The sequence below is a fragment of the Dendrobates tinctorius genome, unplaced genomic scaffold, assembly GCF_039654945.1.
Source record: "Dendrobates tinctorius isolate UK_male_01 unplaced genomic scaffold, ASM3965494v1 ptg000157l, whole genome shotgun sequence".
NCBI lineage: Eukaryota > Metazoa > Chordata > Amphibia > Anura > Dendrobatidae > Dendrobates > Dendrobates tinctorius.
The window spans coordinates 4,910,668-4,931,322 of NW_027361824.1; the positions used below are offsets into that span (position 1 = coordinate 4,910,668).

The following is a 20,655-nucleotide window of genomic DNA, read 5'->3' on the forward strand; positions in this document are numbered from 1 at the left end:
ACTGTCTGTATTGAAGAACTGAAATAAATCAACTTTTAGATGATATTCTCATTTTGTGAGAAGCTCCTGTATATACGCGATATCATGGTACTACTATATGGGCGATCTCGTGGCTCCACTGTACGGGTGATAATATGGCACTGCTATATGGTAATAAGGATACTTTTGGTTAAAGTAAAATTTTCCTGTCGAATTCAAGATTTGTTCTTCTGCTCTTGACTCTGTCATCGTCTTGGGTCCTGGTTCTTGTCCTCCTGGTTGACTCCTGGATTCATAACCCTTGTGTGATATCGTTGCTTTTTGGGGCTGTTGTAGTTCCTGTCCTTCTCCGTTGCTCACCGGGCTCTTCTGTATTTCAGGACAATGCCTTCATCTACCTGCTGGACACAGAAGGCCGGTTGGTGTGCGATGACCCGTACCACGAGCTGCCTCAGGAAGGAAAACTCAGGTGAGAAGATCTGCAGGTTATGAGATCTCCATTATCCAGTGCCCAAAGGCTTCATGTGATATGTGAGGAGGGTGCAATGCGTAACATGGGGGTGGATACTAATGCAATGTGCCGAACATACAGACACCAGGTGTAAATATAACAAATATGTTCATAAGAAACATTTCCAGCAGACATGGGCAGAAGATGTCTATGTCACAGCGGGGATTACATGGTTGTGCGCTGCTTAGGGGGCAGAGTACAGCAGAATTGTCAATCTAAGGGGGGTTGCAAATGAAATAGACACATTGGGGTCCGTTCATGACTTGCGGTGATGGGATCCGGCTGCTCTGTGGATATTATCGTCTCTAATGATGAGATCCGTCCCCAGCTTGTCAGACGTGAGATAATCTCTGCTTCCCAAGAGTCTCGGTGTAATTCTCGGCTGTTGCTGAATCTTATTATCACCTGTGACAGGTACTCCAACTCCCAGCGGTAATTGTGCCGAGCCGGGGGTCCGTCTGTGCCGCCTCATCAGGATCTAGCAAAGGTTTATACAGATCCATGGATGAAGCTCTGGAATATCAAACTCAGGAACAATAAATTATTAGCGCAGGTGAAAAGTAGGATGGAAAGAAGAAATGTAAACGGCTTATTACTTCACTACTATGAAAACACGTCCTATTGATCAGAATTATGTACATCCTCGTACCTAGGAGCAGTATTATAGTAGTTATATTCTTGTACATAGGAGCACTATTATAGTAGTTATATTCTTGTATATAGCGGCAGTATTATAGTAGTTATATTCTTGTACATATGGGCAGTATTATAGTAGTTATATTCTTGTACATAGAGGCAGTATTATAGTAGTTATATTCTTGTACATAGGTGCAGTATTATAGTAGTTATATTCTTGTACATAGGAGCACTATTATAGTAGTTATATTCTTGTATATAGCGGCAGTATTATAGTAGTTATATTCTTGTACATGGGGCAGTATTATAGTAGTTATATTCTTGTACATAGGGGCAGTATTATAGTAGTTATATTCTTATACATAGGGAGCAGTATTATAGTAGTTATATTCTTGTACCTAGGAGCAGTATTATAGTAGTTATATTCTTGTACATAGGAGCACTATTATAGTAGTTATATTCTTGTACATAGCGGCAGTATTATAGTAGTTATATTCTTGTACATAGGTGCAGTATTATAGTAGTTATATTCTTGTATATAGGGGCAGTATTATAGTAGTTATATTCTTGTACATAGGGGGCAGTATTATAGTAGTTATATTCTTGTACATAGGAGCAGTATTATAGTAGTTAAATTCTTGTACATAGGAGCAGTATTATAGTAGTTATATTCTTGTACATAGGGAGCAGTATTATAGTAGTTATAGTCTTGTTCATAGCAGCAGTATTATAATAGTTATATTCTTGTAAATAGGAGCAGGATTATAGTAGTTATATTCTTGTACATAGGGAGCAGTATTATAGCAGTTATATTCTTGTACATAGGAGCAGTATTATAGTAGTTATATTCTTGTACATAGGAGCAGTGTTATAGTAGTTATATTCTTGTACATAGGAGCAGTATTATAGTAGTTATATTCTTGTACATATGGGCAGTATTATAGTAGTTATTTTCTTGTACATATGGGGCAGTATTATAGTAGTTATATTCTTGTACATAGGAGCAGTATTATAGTAGTTATATTCTTGTACATATGGGGCAGTATTATAGTAGTTATATTCTTGTACATAGGAGCCGTATTATAGTAGTTATATTCTTGTACATAGGAGCAGTATTATAGTACTTATATTCTTGTACATAGGGGCAGTATTATAGTAGTTATATTCTTGTACATAGGGGGCAGTATTATAGTAGTTATATTCTTGTACATAGGAGCAGTATTATAGTAGTTATATTCTTGTACATAGGGACAGTATTATAGGAGTTATATTCTTGTATATAGGGGCAGTATTATAGGAGTTATATTCTTGTACATAGGAGCAGTATTATAGTAGTTATATTCTTGTACATAGGAGCAGTATTATAGTAGTTATATTCTTGTACATAGGAGCAGTATTATAGTAGTTATATTCTTGTACATAGGGGCAGTATTATAGGAGTTATATTCTTGTATATAGGGGCAGTATTATAGTAGTTATATTCTTGTACATAGGGGCAGTATTATAGGAGTTATATTCTTGTATATAGGGGCAGTATTATAGTAGTTATATTCTTGTACATAGGGGGCAGTATTATAGTAGTTATATTCTTGTATATAGGAGCAGTATTATAGTAGTTATATTCTTGTACATAGGGGACAGTATTATAGTTGATATATTCTTGTACATAGGGGGCAGTATTATAGTAGTTATGTTCTTGTACATAGGGAGCAGTATTATAGTAGTTATATTCTTGTATATAGGGAGCAGTATTATAGGAGTTATATTCTTGTATATAGGAGCAGTATTATAGTAGTTATATTCTTGTACATAGGGGCAGTATTATAGTAGTTATATTCTTGTACATAGAAGCAGTATTATAGTAGTTATATTCTTGTACATAGGGAGCAGTATTATAGTAGTTATATTGTTGTACATAGGGGCAGTATTATAGTAGTTATATTCTTGTACATAGGAGCAGTATTATAGTAGTTATATTCTTGTACATAGGGGACAGTATTATAGTAGTTATATTCTTGTACATAGAAGCAGTATTATAGTAGTTATATTCTTGTACATAGGGAGCAGTATTATAGTAGTTATATTCTTGTACATAGAAGCAGTATTATAGTAGTTATATTCTTGTACATAGGGGACAGTATTATAATAGTTATATTCTTGTACATAGGGGCAGTATTATAGGAGTTATATTCTTGTATATAGGGGCAGTATTATAGTAGTTATATTCTTGTACATAGGGGGCAGTATTATAGTAGTTATATTCTTGTATATAGGAGCAGTATTATAGTAGTTATATTCTTGTACATAGGGGACAGTATTATAGTTGATATATTCTTGTACATAGGGGGCAGTATTATAGTAGTTATATTCTTGTACATAGGGAGCAGTATTATAGTAGTTATATTCTTGTATATAGGGAGCAGTATTATAGGAGTTATATTCTTGTATATAGGAGCAGTATTATAGTAGTTATATTCTTGTACATAGGGGCAGTATTATAGTAGTTATATTCTTGTACATAGAAGCAGTATTATAGTAGTTATATTCTTGTACATAGGGAGCAGTATTATAGTAGTTATATTGTTGTACGTAGGGGCAGTATTATAGTAGTTATATTGTTGTACATAGGGGCAGTATTATAGTAGTTATATTCTTGTACATAGGAGCAGTATTATAGTAGTTATATTCTTGTACATAGGGGACAGTATTATAGTAGTTATATTCTTGTACATAGAAGCAGTATTATAGTAGTTATATTCTTGTACATAGGGAGCAGTATTATAGTAGTTATATTCTTGTACATAGAAGCAGTATTATAGTAGTTATATTCTTGTACATAGGGGACAGTATTATAATAGTTATATTCTTGTACATAGGGAGCAGTATTATAGTAGTTATATTGTTGTACATAGGGGCAGTATTATAGTAGTTATATTCTTGTACATAGGAGCAGTATTATAGTAGTTATATTCTTGTACATAGGGGACAGTATTATAGTAGTTATATTCTTGTACATAGAAGCAGTATTATAGTAGTTATATTCTTGTACATAGGGAGCAGTATTATAGTAGTTATATTCTTGTACATAGAAGCAGTATTATAGTAGTTATATTCTTGTACATAGGGGACAGTATTATAATAGTTATATTCTTGTACATAGGGAGCAGTATTATAGTAGTTATATTCTTGTACATAGGGGCAGTATTATAGTAGTTATATTCTTGTACATAGGGGCAGTATTATAGTAGTTATATTCTTGTACATAGGGGGCAGTATTATAGTAGTTATATTCTTGTACATAGGGGCAGTATTATAGTAGTTATATTCTTGTACATAGGGAGCAGTATTATAGTAGTTATATTCTTGTACATAGGGAGCAGTATTATAGTAGTTATATTCTTGTACATAGGGGCAGTATTATAGTAGTTATATTCTTGTACATAGGGGGCAGTATTATAGTAGTTATATTCTTGTACATAGGGGCAGTATTATAGTAGTTATATTCTTGTACATAGGGGCAGTATTATAGTAGTTATATTCTTGTACATAGGGAGCAGTATTATAGTAGTTATATTCTTGTACATAGGGAGCAGTATTATAGGAGTTATATTGTTGTATATAGGGGCAGTATTATAGGAGTTATATTCTTGTATATAGGGGCAGTATTATAGTAGTTTATGGTGATGATGATGCAGGGATCTGATCTATGCTGATGTCACTTCTGACTGTGCTTTTCGTTTTTATTTTTACGCACTGTGTAAATTATTGACTTTCTAGATGAATGTGCTGCTCTGTAGAAGACATGAAATTTTACAGAATAATTGTTTTGTCTCTTTCTTTTCCTGGAATATTACTGGAGTGTAACTGCCCTGGCCTCATGTAATTATGCAGCGTCTCTTTGAGCATGTTAATCAGCAGTAGGGTCTATTGAATATCTCTCCCCGGCGGGCACTTACCCTGAGCCTGATGTAATTGGAGCTGCGCTCTTGCTCACCGCTCCTGCTCTCACCTGTCTTTTGTATGGACTCAGTGTCACTATCTGTTCAGCAGCTGGACCGTGTCTCAGGGTTTTAATTGAGTTCATAGAAGTTAGAGCGATGTTATTGATATTATGTTTTCTGAGCCGAATCCCTACAAGCAGAAAAATAAGAGGAACAAGGAAAATAAATCTGCATGTTTATTTTATATCATCTGTGCATACATGATTACAGTATACCTATAATAATAATCTCCTCAAATACTCAGCTAAGGGACATGTATACTGTATGCTCCCATATAATGCAGAACGTGGAGATTATTTAAAAATTAGGAGCGATAGGTGATCATTAATAGTAAAATACTTTATTAATTAACAATAGTCATACAAAAAGTCTGAAAAGGTGAGAAAATGTGTGAGACTGGGACGGAGGCTCACCTTCCAAGAAGACAGTAAGGTAAAGCTAGAGCGACACTGCGGCGGTGTATGATCACGAATAGATCAATCTGTCCATATACAGAATCATGGTATCAGCAGCACGGTCGCAGTTTACACCCGGCGATGTGCTGCTGAGAACGAGGATTTCTATTCCAACATAAACAATCCAATACCTGATGTCTGATGGCGATTGCCGACATGATTCCAACTATGAACTCTGCTGCCCTGCAAATACAGATATATTCACAAAAGCACAAACATACAGATAGATGCCTACACAGAGCACATACAGTTGTGGCCAAAAGTATTGACACCCCTGCAATTCTGTCAGATAATACTCAGTTTCTTCCTGAAAATGATCGCAATCACAAACTCTTTGGTATTATTATCTTCATTTAATTTGTCTTAAATGAAAAAAACACAAAAGAGAATGAAGCAAAAAGAAAAACATTGATCATTTCACACAAAACTCCAAAAATGGGCCAGACAAAAGTATTGGCACCCTCAGCCTAATACTTGGTTACACAACCTTTAGCCAAAATAACTGCGACCAACCGCTTCCGGCAACCATTAATGAGTTTCTTACAATGCTCTGCTGGAATTTTAGACCATTCTTCTTTGGCAAACTGCTCCAGGTCCCTAATATTCAAATATCTTCTCCAAACTGCCATTTTTAGATCTCTCCACAGGTGTTCTGAGGGATTCAGGTCTGGACTCATTGCTGGCCACCTTAGAAGTCTCCAGTGCTTTCTCTCAAACCATTTTCTAGTGCTTTTTGAAGTGTGTTTTGGGTCATTGTCCTGCTGGAAGACCCATGACCTCTGAGGGAGACCCCGCTTTCTCACACTGGGCCCTACATTATGCTGCAAAATTTGTTGGTAGTCTTCAGACTTCATAATGCCATGCACACAGTAAAGCAGTCCAGTGCCAGAGGCAGCAAAGCAACCCCAAAACATCAGGGAACCTCTGCCATGTTTGACTGTAGGGACCGTGTTTTTTTCTTTGAATGCCTCTTTTTTTCTCCTGTAAACTCTATGTTGATGCCTTTGCCCAAAAAGCTCTACTTTTGTCTCATCTGACCAGAGAACATTCTTCCAAAACGTTTTAGGCTTTTTCAGGTAAGTTTTGGCAAACTCCAGCCAGGCTTTTTTTATGTCTCGGGGTAAGAAGTGAGGTCTTCCTGGGTCTCCTGCCATACAGTCCCTTTTCATTCAGACGCCAACGGATAGTACGGGTTGACACTGTTGTACCCTCGGACTGCAGGGCAGCTTGATCTTGTTTGGATGTTAGTCGAGGTTCTTTATCCAACATCCGCACAATCTTGCATTGAAATCTCTTGTCAATTTTTCTTTTCCGTCCACATCTAGGGAGGTTAGCCACAGTGCCATGGGCTTTACACTTCTTGATGACACTGCGCACGGTAGACACAGGAACATTCAGGTCTTTGGAGATGGACTTGCAGCCTTGAGATTGCTCATGCTTCCTCACAGTTTGGTTTCTCAAGTCCTCAGACAGTTCTTTGGTCTTTCTTTTCTCCATGCTCAATGTGGTGCACACAAGGATACAGGACAGAGGTTGTGTCAACTTTAATCCATGTCAGCTGGCTGCAAGTGTGATTTAGTTATTGCCAACACCTGTTAGGTGCCACAGGTAACTTACAGGTTCTGTTAATTACACAAATTACAGAAGCATCACATGATTTTTCCAACAGTGCCAATACTTTTGTCCACCCTCTTTTTTATGTTTGGTGTGGAATTATATCCAATTTGGCTTTAGGACAATTCTTTTTGTGTTTTTTTTTTCATTTAAGACAAACTAAATGAAGATAATACCAAAGAATTTGTGTTTGCAATCATTTTCAGGAAGAAACTGAGTATTATCTGACAGAATTGCAGGGGTGTCAATACTTTTGGCCACAGCTGTATATACAGATAGATGCATACACAGAGCACATACATACAGAAATAGAGGGCATGTACACATATAATGTGCTGTACTGCATGGTGTTAATATTCCTCTATTTATCGACCTTCCTTCTGGACTTTGGTGCTGGGATGTGATACCCCAGTATATCAGGGGTAGGCTCGCATCGTCTGAGCCTTTTAGTCTTATTTTAGACACAAAATGGAACACAGGAGAAAATAAAAGCCCCCACCTCCCCCCACATAGGACATTTAATATGCCATTTTCCTTGAGGCCTTGAAATACATTTAGAGAATACTTGTATATTTAACATCTCAATAAATTAATCTTTTTCTCCTCTTTGAACAATATTAGAATTTAATGGAATTTTGTATTTGACGTTTCTGTCAGTTCGTGTGAATTCTAATTCATTTTCCATTAATAAAAAAAAAGATAAAGTAAATTATAAAAACACAAAATGTTTCAATATTACTAATATAGTGATATGGGCAAATAATATCAAATAATCCCAGGAAGCATTGTATCTAAATGTATCTATCCTGTGTGATACTGTCTGCTGAGCCGTGTATCTAATCCTTTCCTGTGTGATACTGACTTCTGAGCCGTGTATCTAATCCTCTCCTGTGTGATACTGACTGCTGAGCCGTGTATCTAATCCTATCCTGTGTGATACTGACTGCTGAGCCGTGTATCTAATCCTATCCTGTGTGATACTGACTGCTGAGCCATGTATCTAATCCTCTCCTGTGTGATACTGTCTGCTGAGCCGTGTATCTAATCCTCTCCTGTGTGATACTGACTGCTGAGCCGTGTATCTAATCCTATCCTGTGTGATACTGACTGTTGAGCCGTGTATCTAATTCTATCCTGTGTGATACTGACTGCTGAGTCGTGTATCTAATCCTCTCCTGTGTGATACTGACTGCTGAGCCATGTATCTAATCCTATCCTGTGTGATACTGACTGCTGAGCCGTGTATCTAATCCTATCCTGTGTGATACTGACTGTTGAGCCGTGTATCTAATTCTATCCTTTGTGATACTGACTGCTGAGTCGTGTATCTAATCCTCTCCTGTGTGATACTGTCTGCTGAGCCGTGTATCTAATCCTCTCCTGTGTGATACTGACTGCTGAGCCGTGTATCTAATCCTATCCTGTGTGATACTGACTGCTGAGCCGTGTATCTAATCCTCTTCTGTGTGATACTGTCTGCTCAGCCGTGTATCTAATCCTCTCCTGTGTGATACTGACTGCTGAGCCGTGTATCTAATCCTCTCCTGTGTGATACTGACTGCTGAGCCGTGTATCTAATCCTATCCTGTGTGATACTGACTGCTGAGCCGTGTATCTAATCCTATCCTGTGTGATACTGACTGCTGAGCCGTGTATCTAATCCTCTCCTGTGTGATACTGTCTGCTAAGCCGTGTATCTAATCCTATCTTGTGTGATACTGACTGCTGAGCCGTGTATCTAATCCTATCCTGTGTGATACTGTCTGCTGAGCTGTGTATCTAATCCTCTTCTGTGTGATACTGACTGCTGAGCCGTGTATCTAATCCTCTCCTGTGTGATACTGACTGCTGAGCCGTGTATCTAATCTTATCCTGTGTGATACTGACTGCTGAGCCGTGTATCTAATCCTCTCCTGTGTGATACTGACTGCTGAGCCGTGTATCTAATCCTCTCCTGTGTGATACTGACTGCTGAGCCGTGTATCTAATCCTATCCTGTGTGATACTGACTGCTGAGCCGTGTATCTAATCCTCTCCTGTGTGATACTGACTGCTGAGCCGTGTATCTAATCCTCTCCTGTATGATACTGACTGCTGAGCCGTGTATCTAATCCTCTCCTGTGTGATACTGACTGCTGAGCCGTGTATCTAATCCTCTCCTGTGTGATACTGACTGCTGAGCCGTGTATCTAATCCTATCCTGTGTGATACTGACTGCTGAGCCGTGTATCTAATCCTATCCTGTGTGATACTGACTGCTGAGCCGTGTATCTAATCCTATCCTGTGTGATACTGTCTGCTGAGCTGTGTATCTAATCCTCTCCTGTGTGATACTGACTGCTGAGCCGTGTATCTAATCCTCTCCTGTGTGATACCTACTGCTGAGCCGTGTATCTAATCTTATCCTGTGTGATACTGACTGCTGAGCCGTGTATCTAATCCTCCAGTGTCCTGTAGGTTTCCCTTCAGCATCGGGGGTTCACATACCTTTTTTGTCCCTGTTATGTTTGAGGTCACCATGAGATGGGCCTTGATCTGTGGAGCCCCCGCGGTCTGCTGGCCTCCGGGGGGCTGTGTCTTTGCTGTTGTTCCTCTCTCCCTCCTCCTGGAATAAATCACTTTTCCTGATTGGAGACTAATCACATTGATTTCTCCAGTTACCGGCAGAGCTGATTTATGACTCCCATCGTGCGAGGAGGATGCAGAGCCGCTTGTAAGGACCCTGAGATGTTGTTCGACCTCATTGTCCCAGCAGCTGTATCCTGCATACATCGAGTACCACTGTGGGGTCCGTATCCTGTATATAAGAACAGCCATCGAGCTGCGGACAGTCGCTCTCTACACCGACTCCTCACTCATGGGGTCTTCTATGATTCCTGCAGTTTCCCTCCTAATAAGCCCTTCAGCTGAGTGCTGTCCAAAATCCTACAAGACCACTGCAGAGCGTGTACAAAATCCTGCCTGCCATCAGAGAATATGTGAGACATCATCCAGAAAGGGCCATATTTGAGACGTCCTCCAGAGTGGGCCATATTTGAGACGTCCTCCAGAGTGGGCCATATTTGAGACGTCCTCCAGAGAGGGCCATATATGAGACGTCCTCCAGAGAGGGCCATATTTGAGACGTCCTCCAGAGAGGGCCATATTTGAGACGTCCTCCAGAGAGGGCCATATTTGAGACGTCCTCCAGAGAGGGCCATATTTGAGACGTCCTCCAGAGTGGGCCATATTTGAGACATCCTCCAGAGAGGGCCATATAGGACATGTCCTCCACTGAGAGCCCATATATGAGACGTCCTCCAGAGAGGGCCATATATGAGACGTCCTCCAGAGAGGGCCATATATGAGACGTCCTCCAGAGAGGGGAATATATGAGATGACCTCCATTGAGAGCCCATATATTAGAACCTTTCCCCAAAGAGAGCTTGTATTTTCGCTGTTCCAGGAAGTCATCAGGACTTTTTATGTAAGTACTGCAAGCCTGACAATCCATTAATGTGCATAGTCTACCCAAGACACAATCCTCTGTAGGTCCTCTCCGGGATGCTCTCCTCCATCTTATGTTTTACTCCTTGTCCTATCAGGAGAGTTCTCACTTACAGTGGGTACGGAAAGTATTCAGACCCCTTCAAATTTTTTGCTCTTTGTTTCATTGCAGCCATTTGGTAAATTCATAAAAGTTCATTTTTTTTCTCATTAATGTGCACTCCGCACCCCCCATCTTGACTGAAGAAAACAGAAATGTAGAAATTTTGGCAAATTTATTAAAAAAGAAAAACTGAAATCTCACATGGTCATAAGTATTCAGACCCTTTGCTCAGACACTTATATGTAAGTCACATGCTGTCCATTACCTTGTGATCCTCCTTGAGATGGTTCTACTCCTTCATTGGAGTCCAGCTGTGTGTAATTACACTGATAGGACTTGATTAGTAAAGGCGCACACCTGTCTATATAAGACCCCCACAGCTCAGAGTGCATGTCAGACCAAATGAGAATCATGAGGTCAAAGGAACTGGCCAAGGAGCTCAGAGACAGAATTGTGGCAAGGCACAGATCCGGCCAAGGTTACAAAAGAATTTCTGCAGCACTCAAGGTTCCTAAGAGCAGAGTGGCCTCCATAATCCTTAAATGGAAGAAGTTTGGGATCACCAGAAGTCTTCCTAGACCTGGCCGTCCAGCCAAACTGAGCAATCGTAGGAGAAGAGCCTTGGTGAGAGAGGTAAAGAAGAACCCCAAGATCACTGTGGCCGAGCTCCACAGATGCAGTAGGGAGATGGGAGAAAGTTCCACAAAGTCAACTATCACTGCAGCCCTCCACCAGTCAGGCCTTTATGGCAGAGTGGCCAGACGGAAGCCTCTCCTCAGTGCCAGACATATGAAAGCCCGCATAGAGTTTGCTAAAAAACACACAAAGGACTCCCAGACTATAAGAAATAAGATTCTCTGGTCTGATGAGACAAAGATAGAACTTTTTGGTGATAATTCTAAATGGTATGTGTGGAGAAAACCAGGCACTGCTCATCTTCTGCCCAATACAATCCCAACAGTGAAACATGGTGGTGGCAGCATCATGCTATGGGGGTGTTTTTCAGCTGCAGGGACAGGATGACTAGTTCCAATTGAATGAAACATGATTCCGGCCAAGTACAGAGATATCCTGGATGAAAACCTCTTCCAGAGTGCTCTGGACCTCAGACTTGGCCGAAGGTTCACCTTCCAACAAGACAATGACCCTAAGCACACAGCTAAAATAACAAAGGAGTGGCTTCAGAACAACTCTGTGACCATTCCTGACTGGCCCAACCAGAGCCCTGACCTAAACCCAATTGAGCATCTCTGGAGAGACCTGATAATGGCTGTCCACCAATGTTCACCATCCAACCTGATAGAACTGGAGAGGATCTGCAAGGAAGAATGGCCGAGGATCCCCAAATCCAGGGGTGAAAAACTTGTGGCATCATTCCCAAGATGACTCATGGCTGTACTAGCTCAAAAAGAGCTTCTACTCCGTACTGAGCAAAGGGTCTGAATACTTAGGACCATGTGAGATTTCAGTTTTTCTTTTTTTAAAAAATTTGCAAAAATGTCTACATTTACTTTTTTTTCAGTCAAGATGGGGTGCAGAGTGTACATTAATGAGAAAAATGATCTTTCTTCACTTTACCAAATGGCTGCAATGAAACAAAGAGGGAAAAATGGAAAGGGGTCTGAATACTCTCCGTACCCGCTGTATAAGATTCCCGAGGTGAGGCCTCTCATGGTCTGATGTGCCATGAAGTTTGTGTATTGGTTCTTATATGTATGTCCATACTGATCCTTGCCTGTACTATCAATAAAGCAATTTTAAATATTCTATACTTGGGACCTTGTAGTTGTCTTTTGAGTTTCATTTTTTCCCCCGTTTTCAATTATTGGCATGGCTGCAATTGGCCAGCACACCATGTGAAAAAAAAAGAAAGAAGCGGGATTCTCCCTGTGAAGATCTGAGGTTGTGGGTTTTAATAATCACCTAGGAAGGTTAATGATGCAACTATTTTTTATTCCATACTAGCTGAAGATCACGTCGCTGCCCGGGCATAGTAACTAACTACGGTTAGTTATAACAAATTATAATGATTATATCTATATATATAAAGCTGAGTGTATAGCCCCTCCCACTCCGCATAGCCACATTCACTATAATATCCCACATCAGCCAGAGCCACCGGACTACTACCCCTAATATCCCACATCATCCCGTCAGCCAGAGCCACCGGACTACTACCCCTAATATCCCACATCATCCCATCAGCCAGAGCCACCGGACTACTACCCCTAACATCCCACATCATCCCGTCAGCCAGAGCCACCGGACTACTACCCCTAATATCCCACATCATCCCGTCAGCCAGAGCCACCGGACTACTACCCCTAATATCCCACATCATCCCGTCAGCCAGAGCCATCGGACTACTACCACTAATATCCCACATCATCCCGTCAGCCAGAGCCACCGGACTACTACCCCTAATATCCCACATCATCCCGTCAGCCAGAGCCACCGGACTACTACCCCTAATCTCCCACATCATCCCGTCAGCCAGAGCCACCGGACTACTACCCCTAATATCCCACATCATCCCGTCAGCCAGAGCCATCAGACTACTACCCCTGATATCCCACATCATCCCGTCAGCCAGAGCCACCGGACTACTACCCCTAATATCCCACATCATCCCGTCAGCCAGAGCCATCAGACTACTACCCCTAACATCCCACATCATCCCGTCAGCCAGAGCCACCGGACTACTACCCCTAATTTCCCACATCATCCCGTCAGCCAGAGCCACCGGACTACTACCCCTAATATCCCACATCATCCCGTCAGCCAGAGCCACCGGACTACTACCCCTAATATCCCACATCATCCCATCAGCCAGAGCCACCAGACTACTACCCATAACATCCCACATCATCCCGTCAGCCAGAGCCACCGGACTACTACCCCTAATATCCTACATCATCCCGTCAGCCAGAGCCATCGGACTACTACCCCTAATATCCCACATCATCCCGTCAGTCAGAGCTACCAGACTACTACCCCTAATATTCCACATCATCCCGTCAGCCAGAGCCACCGGACAACTACCCCTAATATCCCACATCATCCCGTCAGCCAGAGCTACCGGACTACTACCCCTAATATCCGACATCACCCCATCAGCCAGAGCCACCGGACTACTACCTCTAATATCCCACATCATCCCGTCAGCAAGAGCTACCGGACTACTACCACTAATATCCCACATCATCCCATCAGCCAGAGCCACCGGACTACTACCCCTAATATCCCACATCATCCTGTCAGCCAGAGCTACCGGACTACTACCCCTAACATCCCACATCATCCCGTCAGCCAGAGCCACCGGACTACTACTTCTAATATCCCACATCACCCCATCAGCCAGAGCCACCGGACTACTACCCCTAATATCCCACATCATCCCGTCAGCCAGAGCCACCGGACTACTACCCCTAATATCCCACATCATCCCATCAGCCAGAGCCACCGGACTACTACCCCTAATATCCCACATCATCCCGTCAGCCAGAGCCATCCGACTACTACCCCTGATATCCCACATCATCCCGTCAGCCAGAGCCACCGGACTACTACCCCTAATATCCCACATCATCCCGTCAGCCAGAGCCATCAGACTACTACCCCTAACATCCCACATCATCCCGTCAGCCAGAGCCACCGGACTACTACCCCTAATATCCCACATCATCCCGTCTGCCAGAGCCACCGGACTACTACCCCTAATATCCCACATCATCCCGTCAGCCAGAGCCACCGGACTACTACCCCTAATATCCCACATCATCCCATCAGCCAGAGCCACCAGACTACTACCCATAACATCCCACATCATCCCGTCAGCCAGAGCCACCGGACTACTACCCCTAATATCCTACATCATCCCGTCAGCCAGAGCCACCGGACTACTACCCCTAATATCCCACATCATCCCGTCAGTCAGAGCTACCAGACTACTACCCCTAATATTCCACATCATCCCTTCAGCCAGAGCCACCGGACTACTACCCCTAATATCCCACATCATCCTGTCAGCCAGAGCTACCGGACTACTACCCCTAACATCCCACATCATCCCGTCAGCCAGAGCCACCGGACTACTACTTCTAATATCCCACATCACCCCATCAGCCAGAGCCACCGGACTACTACCTCTAATATCCCACATCATCCCGTCAGCAAGAGCTACCGGACTACTACCACTAATATCCCACATCATCCCATCAGCCAGAGCCACCGGACTACTACCCCTAATATCCCGCATCATCCTGTCAGCCAGAGCTACCGGACTACTACCCCTAACATCCCACATCATCCCGTCAGCCAGAGCCATCGGACTACTACCCCTAACATCCCACATCATCCCGTCAGCCAGAGCCACCGGACTACTACCCCTAATATCCCACATCATCCCGTCAGCCAGAGCCACCGGACTACTACCCCTAATATCCCTCATCATCCCGTCAGCCAGAGCCACCAGACTACTACCCCTAATATCCCACATCATCCCGTCAGCCAGAGCCACCGGACTACTACCCCTAATATCCCACATCATCCTGTCAGCCAGAGCTACCGGACTACTACCCCTAATATCCCACATCATCCTGTCAGCCAGAGCTACCGGACTACTACCCCTAATATCCCACATCATCCTGTCAGCCAGAGCTACCGGACTACTACCCCTAACATCCCACATCATCCCGTCAGCCAGAGCCACCGGACTACTACTTCTAATATCCCACATCACCCCATCAGCCAGAGCCACCGGACTACTACCCCTAATATCCCACATCATCCCGTCAGCCAGAGCCACCGGACTACTACCCCTAATATCCCACATCATCCCATCAGCCAGAGCCACCGGACTACTACCCCTAATATCCCACATCATCCCGTCAGCCAGAGCTACCGGACTACTACCCCTAACATCCCACATCATCCCATCAGCCAGAGCCACCGGACTACTACTTCTAATATCCCACATCACCCCATCAGCCAGAGCCACCGGACTACTACCTCTAATATCCCACATCATCCCGTCAGCAAGAGCTACCGGACTACTACCACTAATATCCCACATCATCCCGTCAGCCAGAGCCACCGGACTACTACCCCTAATATCCCACATCATCCTGTCAGCCAGAGCTACCGGACTACTACCCCTAACATCCCACATCATCCCATCAGCCAGAGCCACCGGACTACTACCCCTAATATCCCACATCATCCCGTCAGCCAGAGCCACCGGACTACTACCCCTAATATCCCACATCATCCCGTCAGCCAGAGCCACCGGACTACTACCCCTAATATCCCTCATCATCCCGTCAGCCAGAGCCACCAGACTACTACCCCTAATATCCCACATCATCCCGTCAGCCAGAGCCACCGGACTACTACCCCTAATATCCCACATCATCCCGTCAGCCAGAGCCACCGGACTACTACCCCTAATATCCCACATCATCCCGTCAGCCAGAGCCACCGGACTACTACCCCTAATATCCCACATCATCCCGTCAGCCAGAGCCACCGGACTACTACCCCTAATATCCCACATCATCCCGTCAGCCAGAGCCACCGGACTACTACCCCTAATATCCCTCATCATCCCGTCAGCCAGAGCCACCGGACTACTACCCCTAATATCCCACATCATCCCGTCAGCCAGAGCCACCGGACTACTACCCCTAATATCCCACATCATCCCGTCAGCCAGAGCCACCGGACTACTACCCCTAATATCCCACATCATCCCGTCAGCCAGAGCCACCGGACTACTACCCCTAATATCCCACATCATCCCGTCAGCCAGAGCCACCGGACTACTACCCCTAATATCCCACATCATCCCGTCAGAGCCAATAAAAGTAGAATAGTGAAATTGCACAGAAACATGGTTCACTAAGATCCCAGGTATTTAATGGTTTGTTATGGGAAAAGCATTACGTGTTATACGGGTATATTCAGGAGAATTATGGGGAAAGAAGCACTTTAAAAAAACTCACAGCATCAGAGCACAGTAACACATCAATAATGCATAAAAGTGTCTGTGAGAAAATATTAAATCTACATGACATTTAGTATGTGCACTTTCCTACATTCATGTGTGTCACATGAATACCACACGGGAGGGGGATTCATTTCTGTCATGTGTTCTGTGCTCCTTTTTGGGTGGCAGACAATGGCTGGGAGCTTATGTTCCTGGGGATGCTAGATTTCTCCCACCATGTCGGTGTCTGCTGAGGTGTTGTCAAGTGGGAAAACTTGCGCATAGCAACCAATCACAGCTCAGCTACTTTTAACCAGCTCTGGTGAAATGAGAGATGCTTAGTGATTGGTTGCAAGGAAAACTATTGGTCATAGCAACCTATCACAGCTTAGCTTCTTTTGAACAGCTCTGGTGAAATGAAAGATGCTTCGTGATTGGTTGGTGACACACACACACACTGATTTTTATATATATAGAGATGTCCATAGTTTTACCACAAATCCAGGTAGATGACCTAAATACAATGTCCTCAGTACACAAGATCCCTTCCCACTGCCCTCATACCAGGCAATACTCACTGTCTCCCAACTTTTGGATGGCCCCCAGATTTCGTATCTCCCGTCAGTATTGTCGGTAGTCACAGTCCAGGCTCCTCAAAACGACAGGTAACACAACCAAAGCCCATGTATTCAGCAGCAACAGTTGCACTTAAGAAAGTTCCTGAAATCCAGACGTCAAATCCCTCAACAGCAGCAACAGGCCGCGGCATGAAGAGAAAGGGCGGCTTAGTCAGGGACTCACCGAAACCGGCGGATGCGCACGGGAGTGTGCGATCGATGGAGCATCGCAGTATGAACAGTCGACTGATATCCTGAGAGGCGCACGCCGGGGAATGCATTGCAGTGCAGCCCTTCAGGTCACGGCGGCTGCTCAAGGGGAATCGAGGGGAATCTTGTGGAGAGATCTACTGTCTTACTCCACAGATATAGGGGCTCACGGGCAAAACTGGAGTCTTCCCGCTGCCATCAGAAAAAGGACCGTGTGCTGGGCGAGGACGCCAGCAGACATTACACCGAAAAACGTCGGCATTCTGCTACCCACGGGGCCTTCAGAGAGTGCCAGGCTGCGGAGTCACCATAAGTGAAACCTTTAACCAGAGACTGTTTGGTTAAGCGACTTTTATTTAGTTTTACCTTTCTACTCTTTGTTTACCCTGTTATTTGTTAGCGTGGCTGGTCTGGAGCCGGAATCTCCAGAAGTGGACCCTCTGGGCCGTGGCACCCAGGGGCCCTGGGCGAGCTGCCACGTGGAAACGACCCCTATACAGGGACCGTTAGGAGCAGGCCTCGGGGTTCGAGTACCACGGTAGCCGATACCGAGAGGGGCGGCTCAGGATGGACTGGAGTAGGAGTGTGGGACTGGAGTGTAGGTGACAGGACCGAGCTTGGAACACAGGAGACAGGAGTGGAGTAAGACTGTAGACTGGAACGTGGAGGAATGGTTGGAGCAGGAACACCCGAGGCAGGACTGGAGCCAGATGGAACAGGAACACCGGACGCAGGACTGGAGTAGGACAGAAGGACTGGAGCCGGGTGGAACAGTAACACAGGAGGCAGGACTGGAGTAGGACGGAAGGACTGGAGCAGGATGGAATAGGAACACCGGAGGCAGGACTGGAGTAGGACGGAAGGACTGGAGCAGGATGGAATAGGAACACCGGAGGCAGGACTGGATATCTGAGACTGGCTAATAAAAGGAAATGATTAATATGGGCAAAAGAACAGACATTGGACAGAGGAAGATTGGAAAAAAGTGTTATGGACAGACAAATCCAAGTTTGAGGAGTTTGGATCACACAGAAGAACATTTGTGAGACGCAGAACAACTGAAAAGACGCTGGAAGAGTGCCTGATGCCATCTGTGAAGCATGGTGGAGGTAATGTGATGGTCTGGGGTTGATTTGGTGCTGGTAAAGTGGGAGATTTGTACAAGGTAAAAGGGATTTTGAATAAGGAAAGCTATCACTCCATTTTGCAACGCCATGCCATACCCTGTGGACAGCGCTTGATTGGAGCCAATTTCATCCTACAACAGGACAATAACCCAAAGCACACCTCCAAATTATGAAAACCGAAAAAAGAGACCGTTGAGGTCAAAAAAAGTCAAGGGTAAACAGGATTCTTCTATGGTGAAAGAGAAGAATATATATATCTGTCAAGAGTTATCAATGAAGTCTCATAGATAAATGTCCTTCACCAGTTCATAACCACAAATATAAATGTATAATGGTATTACTCCTTGATATAATAGAGGCTCCATACATAATTGATAATCAGCATAGAAGAATTTTTTTATTAAGCATAATACATAAATAGTGACAACATGAGAGCAAAAAAGACGCGGGACAGTGAAAATTATGGGTATGGAATATCATAAATAACCAAGACAAGGAGAACATATATGTCCTTCATACACAGCAGTGTATTCAAGCACAGCAGATAAATGCATAGAATATTCACAGAAAATATAGGCTTAAATAGCTAAATATACACATGAAGGCGTGCAAGAGCATATGAAGAGGACATATGTCTCCCTATACGGGGTATATGAACATAAGAAAAGGGAAACTGTCTCACACTGCCTTAGGCTAGTTTCACACTAGCGTTTATGAGCGCAGCGACGGCCTGCGCACGGCCGCAGCTAAGCCCCGCCCCCCTGCAGCGCCTCCGCCGGTAGCTCCGCCCACCGGTGCATGACGCTGCATGCGCCCTGCGTCCCCTATCTTTATCACAGGGGGCGCAGGCCGTGCGCAGTATGCGTTTGGTGGCGCATGCGCCTTTTTGACGGTGCGCCGACGCAACCAAACTGCAGCAGGTTGCGTTTGGCACAGGTCGGCGCACCGTCAAAAGGACGCATGTGCCGCCAAACGCATACTGCGCACGACCTGCGCCCCCAGTGATAAAGATAGGGGACGCAGGGCGCATGCAGCGTCATGCGCCGGTGGGCGGAACTACCGGCAGAGGCGCGGCAGGGGGCGGGGCTTAGCGGCAGCCGTGCGCAGGCCGTCGCTGCGCTCATAAACGCTAGTGTGAAACTAGCCTTACATAGTCACTGCAGCTGCTCTCAATAGGGTTAAATGCTCCCCTTTAACATATCTAGCATAGCTATTATAAAGATCTCATGAGCAAATAAAGTAATCGCTATGTCATACATTATAAAACGTAAGTGGGAGCAGATGAGTAGATGTACCCATATACTAAATACCTTCAGTCATGGTGTAGCAGAGAGTAGGTATAGCAGGCACGTGTGGGACACCAGGAGCCTCAACGCGTGTTTCGCCTATGGCTTCGTCAGGAGGCGTGACCAATTAAAAGAGGCATGGGCTTTTTAAATACATAAGCTGAAGCTTCAGCCAATCATGAATCATCGCGTGTAAGTATCCGCCCACTACAAGGAGGCGGCAACGCGCGCCCCAGCCAACAGGAAGGAGGACAGCATCGTCACTGAACAACGTCACAGCGACGTGCACATCCCCCAACAGGGCGGCACGAAGGTATACCGCCGCAGTGGCACAGGTGTGAGATCAAGTCCGACATGTCGGCGCGCATCCTGTGTGATGCGCCCGTCCGCGGCGCAAGGCGGCGGGGGCGCGCCCCAACAATAGAGGAGAGGACACCTCCAAATTATGCAGGAACCATTTAGGGAAGAAGCCGGCAGCTGGTATTCTATCTGTAATGGAGTGGCCAGCGCAGTCACCAGATGTCAACCCCATTGAGCTGTAGTGAGAGCAGCTTGACAGTTTGGTGCACAAAAAGTGCCCATCAAGCCAAACCGACAAGTGGGAGGGGCTTCTGAAAGGATGGGGTGAAATTTCTCCAGGTTAC

The 20,655-nt window shown here is 44.3% G+C and overlaps 1 protein-coding gene across 5 annotated transcripts in view; it reads left to right on the plus strand.

Annotated features, from left to right (window-relative positions):
• PDE2A (phosphodiesterase 2A) overlaps window positions 1–20,655 on the plus strand; it is an 806,220-nt gene that overhangs the window by 464,872 nt on the left and 320,693 nt on the right. For 4 of the 5 annotated variants that reach the window (XR_012220656.1, XM_073548493.1, XM_073548490.1 and 1 more), the window contains one exon: window positions 360–448. Coding sequence is in view for 4 of the 5 variants with exons in the window: in XM_073548493.1 (XP_073404594.1) it covers window positions 360–448 (89 nt within the window). In the remaining variant the exon portion in view is untranslated. Of the gene's footprint in view, window positions 1–359; window positions 449–9,853; window positions 12,551–20,655 lie in introns of those variants that run through there. The other variant, XM_073548491.1, reaches the window with a different exon arrangement.